Source organism: Haemaphysalis longicornis, unplaced genomic scaffold, assembly GCF_048455015.1.
Source record: "Haemaphysalis longicornis isolate Haplotype H1 unplaced genomic scaffold, Haemaphysalis longicornis Haplotype H1 scaffold_1, whole genome shotgun sequence".
Taxonomy (NCBI): Eukaryota; Metazoa; Arthropoda; class Arachnida; order Ixodida; family Ixodidae; genus Haemaphysalis; species Haemaphysalis longicornis.
The window spans coordinates 241,328,483-241,335,231 of record NW_027526203.1 but is presented as its reverse complement, the minus strand read 5'-3'; the positions used below and the strand labels follow the sequence as shown (position 1 = coordinate 241,335,231).

The 6,749-nt window shown below is 49.0% G+C and overlaps 1 protein-coding gene across 1 annotated transcript; it reads right to left on the bottom strand.

Moving 5' to 3' along the window:
• Window positions 1-5,097: 5,097 nt before the first annotated feature.
• On the bottom strand, window positions 5,098-6,603 carry LOC144143273 (aquaporin-10-like). The gene is made up of 2 exons (XM_077675050.1): window positions 6,114-6,603; window positions 5,098-5,706 (listed from the first exon to the last, which is right to left on the bottom strand). Exons 1-2 carry the CDS (start codon window positions 6,501-6,503, stop codon window positions 5,206-5,208), a joined length of 891 nt encoding a protein of 296 aa, XP_077531176.1. The 5' UTR covers window positions 6,504-6,603; the 3' UTR covers window positions 5,098-5,205.
• Between the last annotated feature and the right edge of the window lie 146 nt (window positions 6,604-6,749).

Here is a 6,749-nt window from a genome sequence, read left to right as displayed (position 1 = left end):
CCCGGGACCGTTATGTGTTTGAAGCTGCTGTTTCTGTGCATGTCATTTTTGGTTTTGTTTTCCCAGAATAAACCGGTTATTTTTTTGTTTCTTACATGTCGGCGTCACTTCGTCTGGCGGGGTCAGGCTCGCCAACGCTTCACACATGAAGGAGGTTCCTTTAACATTCAAATGCTCCTGTGAAGGCACCTTTCACTTTCATCTTTTACCGATTCCCATGAAAGAGGGATCAACCCCAATTTGTTGTTGTTAAATGGGCCGTGAAGGCAAAATACAAGTTTGGTTCAATCAGGAGATTGCATGACCATCCCACTTTTGACTCAAACTTGCAACTGCTCAGCTAGGTATTAAGAGAACCATATGAAGCAGTGGGCGACTCACCGCACACTTTCTCGCGGGTACGTTATAACGTCACAGAAACTTGTTTATGCGATTGGTGGCCGCCGGCCAAAGCTAAAAGCAAGAAGTATGAAGGCCATTGTTCTGGAATATCTAGTTCAGCTTGACCGCACCAATTGAGTGCTAACGTGCAGTTAACGCAATGGGAACCGTTTTTAGCCTTCCCCCTTGTACGCCGCTCCTGTTGCCGTGAAGCCAGAAATTTGCAGCTTTAAAGATATTCCCGATTTTTCTTCGGTTAAAAATACGTCCTTTACGGCTGGAATGGACTTGAGTGAGTTACTAACAGCTAGTCCTTTCAAATTGAATAAGGGTTGTCTGTCTTCATGGTTCCTTTTAGTTACCTTTGGTTTGCTGCGTCTTAGCTTTGTTACGTGCGCTTTTTATGTGCATTGTGTTTTTATATATGTTGGTGTCCCCTCCTCGTTTTGGTTGAGGCGGCAGGATAAGGTTCAAACGGTTACAATCGCTTCCGTATACGAGGGTTCGTTGTATGCCCTGCTTGCGCGTATGCGGTAGCGTATTCCATCTCACGAAGCGTTAGGATGGAATGTGCCCATTTTTAGCGGATGCCGTAGGCCACCGCTTGCGTTGATGACAAATGACCCGCAATCTTGGTAAACCTTCAGGATAACTGGGTCTGGTAGGATGAAATAATTTGTTACACTTATGTATTTGTGGTCGTATTTATAATTTCACTAATTTTGGGATGCCTATACGCAATTACGGTGCCATCTCTTTTCTGCCAAACCACCACAGTTGCATTGGTTTCGTTATGAAAAATCATTTGATGGCCGACTTAGAGATGTGGCCACGTGGTCCACTTGCGAATCAACCCAGTATTCGGCGGCCACTTTTTCTGTTTAATTAATCCACCTGCCGTGGCCAATGACGGGGGCCAATTCATTACCGCGCTGGTTGTTTCATAGGCGGCGTTTTGTATATTTCGCCCCGTGCTTGTAGAGCCATTCGCTGAGGCATCGCTGTGGAACTGACTGAATCTACGCCAAAACCACTGGTTCAAATAACAGTACCGCTCTAAAGGAAAGCTACGCGGACGTCTGGTGCAAGACAAGCTGGTTTCCCATGTTTTTACATCTCTCTTTCTGATCAGGAGTGTGGAATACATCGTGTAACTGCACGGAATTGGCACACAGTTAAGATACGCAGTGACAGTGACTTTCGTCTACGCTGACGGGCGAGTCGTACACACGCGGGTCCAACAGCTCAAACAAAAAGAAGGTGATGAGAAAGCTTGCTGCGTCAAGAGACAATGGTCGAAGAAATAGTTCGCTACTCACTCACCATGTAGATTCCCTTTTGGTAGCCCTGAGTCGACAAAGTTAACTGACGCCCACCGCATTAGCAATGCGAAAGAACTGGTACTCTGTTTCGGCTAGCGAGCCCTGTTTTACGCGCAATATTTAAAGCACTTCAGCAGCAGTGCGTTCGCAGCCAGAGGACGTTATGTGCTGCAAAAGCAGGATCACGCTGTTTTAACCTGATAATTTTACGACACCGTAAGCTTACTTGCGCACTTGGTGGGAGGCATGCGTCTCATTGATGAGAGCCGTCACGTCCGCCAGGTCACCTGTACGCCTCCGCGAAACTTCCTTCCCCACTTTTTTCTCTCTTTCGCCAAATCTCACCGACAACGCAAAGAAAAATTGATTTTGCCACATCGTAGTGCGATTTTTTCCCTCCCTTCTCGCCAAAGTTGTAAGGTTAGCTTTTTTGCACAACACTACAGCTGCGCAAAAAAGCCATACGCACAAAGCGACCGACTTCAGCTGCAAAAGCAAATTATGTACTACGACACGCATAAACATACTTCATTGTGAGTTTCCATCAATTTTTTTCAAACTCAGAAGAGATCCCCGGTGCTCTCTTAATTGAGAAACAGTGGCGTAAGCAATCCAAGAGCTCAGCGTACAGTTGCCTAGGGTACTACCCAGCGGTACATGGTAACGCGTATGCTGCCGCTGAAGCGATAGCAACATAGGTGTACCTACGAAGTCCCCTCACACGTGAAGGGTGTGTGCGTACGCGAGAAAAGGCTATCATGGCACGTAATACATACGCATTTTTGCGTTCTCGGCACTTAACTCTTTCGTTACCACAATTGAAATCGATCACTCATGATCGATGCTTTATATTGCCTGTTTAGGCATGTTGTAGTCGTTTCTAGTACACTTAATAGGCCCCAGTGGTTAGTATATGCATTGCACTTTTAGAATCAGTTGAACGTTTCCCGCTCCGGAAATATTGAGATTTTTTATGTTTTTTTTTTTTCGAGCTGGGATCAGTGCGTTTTTGAGAAAGAGGGCATGTCTGTTGCACTTGACAGAAAAGCATTCCGCTCGTGGTTAAGCTGCATTACCATACATTTTTTTATCAAAAGGCCCCTAACAAGTAAAATACCAAATTATGTTGTCAGCTTTGTAAGCCGGCAGCCTTGAGAGGCGATAAATACCTGAAAAGGACGGCAGCTATTCACTAGTGATCTTTGGTTCTGAGAAAGGATAGCTTTATTCTGGGAAAACTTATTGGTGAGGATCCCCCGCATGTCTAGCAAGTGTACCGTCATTTTCAGCCAGTTTCCAGCAGTTTATAGGTTTCGTTCTTGCGTTGCAAAATTCATATTTCGCGCTATTACGCAGTTACGCAACTGCATGCTGATTTGACATGGCTCCTCCGTTGCCCGCTACTGTTCAAAAGAAGCACGTCGCTCGTGCTTCCACTTTACCCACGACTTACTTCTGCGATAACAGCTTCCGCTGAAAGTCGAAAGATAACACCAAGTCGTCGGATATCAACTCAGACGAGGAGAAGTCTTTCAATTGGCCTTGAATACCGCCGGCTGTTCAGCGGCCAGTTTCGTTTCCGTACGAGGGTGTTCCCGGAGGTCTTTTGTCGCTTCTTAGTAGAACTGTTTGTTCAGACAAAGTCTCCAACAGGCTTGACATTGTTTCTTTTCGAAATTGTTGGGTGGCGCTGCGACGTGGAGGCGCGTAGTGCTGAACTCTTCATAGCGAGACAGTCGCTTGGTGAAAACTTGATTGATTGATTGTAGGGTTTAACGCGCCGACGCAACGGAGGCGATGAGGCACGCCGTAGTGGAGGGCTCCGGATTAATTTTGACCACCTGGGGATCTTTAACGTGCGCCGAAATCTCGCACACACGGGCGTTTTTGCTTTTCGCCTCCATCAGAAAAGCGGCCGCCGCGGGCGGGAATCGAACCCGCGACCTCGTGCTCAGCAGCGCAACGCCTTAGCCACTGAGCCACCGCGGCAGGTTTGGTGAAAACTTGCTGGGCACAATTCTAGCGCATAGCAACCTATTTCTGCAAGCAGGGCGACCATAGCGAGTCAGATGATGATAAAAACCACCGCTGAAAGTTCTGACTGATAAGTGATGATCAGAACGTCAACAAGCATCCACCACAGAGCTTGGTTTTCAACTCCAAGTGGATTTCTTCGCATCGCTTGTTTGCCTGCTGGTCATCACCATTGACAAGGTGTTTTTACAACGCGTGGAGACTAACTGGTGCCTTTAATAATGTCAAACCACTAGATTTCGTCTAGAAAACCATCCAAAATTGCAAACTTTGAAATGGAGGTTGGGCTTCACCACAAGACATGCGCACAACGCGTGCTAACATTTTCTTTTATATCTGACAACTTGTTCCACGCAACTCCATTTTTTCAACGACGGATTTCTGAAATGTTTCCCTACAAAATGTGTATCCCAAATTTTTTTTTACACTACTGGGCGTTTATTATTCAGAACTTTTTTTTGTCCGATGCCTGGACAAAAATTTTGAATTTGATCATTTGTATCACGATCATTATGAGAACATAAAAACTAATGTCGTTGATGTCGTTGGAACGCGCGTGGAGTCATCTCCAGTTTGTCGCCGCAATGCGTGCCTAACCAATATGTTCAGCACAAAAAAAATGTTACACCTCTCAAAATCGGTAACATTTCCTGCGGTAACAAGAGTTAAACGGGGCGGGGCTTAGTTGCATTAAAGTTGGCAGCCACCGATTCCTCGTGCTATGTTAAAGGTGAAGCTATTCCATGTGTAACGGGGGGGTTCGTTTTCCTGGCATTTCCAAGCTAATATTCGTCAATGGCATGAACATCCTCATTTCAAAAAGCTGCGTCGGTTCCAGCTCTATTGCGACACGCAGTGGTGGCACAGGAGGAGTCTTGCATAATTCCCCAACAATTTCAAGGCTAATTGTACCATTGCTCCGATAGATCAAGTATTTTAAATCATACCGAGGCCACAAAAGGGCTGCAGTGGCTCAATTTTAGAGTATACGTGTTATAAGAAACTTTGTCGGTCTTTATGTTAGAGCTTGGCAATAAGGGCGACGGATTAATGCAGACGACGGGCAACGGGCGCGGGAACCGGGAACAGTGAATTCAGGTCTGTGACGTGCACCTAATTAACGGAACATAGGCGGTGTGCTGGGAACATGCAACGCGTAAACGGCCGCGGCGGCTGTGATCGAGCAAAGGTCATTAGACATTGCTCTAGTGATCCCGAGCAGAAATGTCTCATGAAAGTACGGGTGCGGACGCATGAAAAGAAATGGGGAAGAATTTGCAGGTACACCTACGAACAGTTCGACAGCGCAGGAAGCGCGAGGAGAGCATGAACACATACTCGAGAAAAGCAAAAACACGCCTGAACGTAACAAAGGTTTTATTAAGGTAAGTGCAAAGGGCCAAAACGCGGCAATAAAAAGAGGGGAGATTCGTTAGCTCCCACACGATAGAAATTGTTGCGGACCGGACTACGCGGCTGAGCCATTGGAGCCACGAGACGAGCGTAGGAGCTTCCGTTCACAGGAGTCGGTGTCATCCTCGGACTCCCAGTGGTTGTCGACGGCCAACTTGTAGGTCCAAACTCCGACGATGCCTCCCACGTGAGGTCCGACCACGGGCACCCAGAACCAATTGTAGGAGCGGAAGGAAAACACCGCCGAGCCCCAAGACGAGATAGCGGTGAAGATCCGAGGCGCCAAGTCGCGGGCAGGGTTGAGGGGGTTGCCGCAGTTGGACGAGAAAGCGTACATGCAGGCGGAAACGGCGAGGCCGATAAGGAGGGGCTGCTGACCGCGGGGAACGGACATGTTGCGGTTATCCGTGACTGCGCAGATGCCCAGGAGCAGCACGGCCGTGCTCACGACCTGGTCCAGGAAGCAGGTGAATGTGGACACGCCTGGCGCAGGAAAGCAGGAGAACACCGGGGCGGTAGCGTTCTCGCCGTACACAGCGGTCAGTGGGCCGTCCACCTGCGTCGGGAACGAAGCGTCGAGGCTTAAAAAGTAGCCGAGAAACAACTGGACACAGCGCCGCGAACTGCTACCAAAGTGCGTGAAAGCTGCTGTACCCGTGCCCCATATATCGGAGTGCAAGGCTAAGAAGAAAACCGCGGGTGGGGAAATATTTTGGGTGAGGCACACTTTCAGCTACTAACGGCTGCCTGAACACCAAATTTATCACTCCCCACCCCGAATCGTTCTGCTCCTGCGCCAAACATTTACGAAACACTGTAAAGACATTTACGTCTGCCACGAGACTAGCAAACATACTGAAACAATGACGACTCCAACAAATTGACCCTTGCGAGGGAAACGGCGCCAACTCTTCCGTTAATGTGCCAAAGCAACGTCTCAGTGAACAGCGGTGAACAACCTACCAGCCGAAGCGCGTCTGCGTACACCATGTAGACGAGGCAGGAAGCGAGGAACGCTCCAGCGTACTGAGATGCCACGTAGGGAAGCACCTTGCGCCAGGATATCTTGCCTACAGTAGCCATGGCTACGGTGACAGCAGGGTTCAAGTGTGCGCCGGACACACCTCCGGCGACGAGCACTCCCAGGAAGACCGCCAGGCCCCACCCTAGGGGCCCCGCAGCGAGGCCCATGGCACCCAGGCGAGAGACTGTGAGGGACGCCAAAACGCAGTCGCCTACCAGGGTCAAGACCAGCGTGCCCACCAGTTCGGCTAGGGATTGGCGAACGAGAGGCTTTCCGATGGAGCACCCAGTCGCACGCTGCCAGGCATGGATGAACGCGTTCGGTTTCATGGTTGTCTTCGCTGCTGCGGCTGGGGCTGCTGCTGCTTCTTGCCGGTCCGGTCCGTGAAGTACTGTCGCCAGCTGAGTGAATGGCAGTGCTTCTTTTTTTCTGCTCGCTTAAATAGGTCGCGGACTCGCGTCACGAGGGACACATTTTTGTTTTTTCTTTGAGCCAGTTCATTGACGCGTGCGCACTTACAATTCAGACCTTTTGCGTGCCCAGACGTTCAGTGATAGCTGATCGCGCGATTAGAT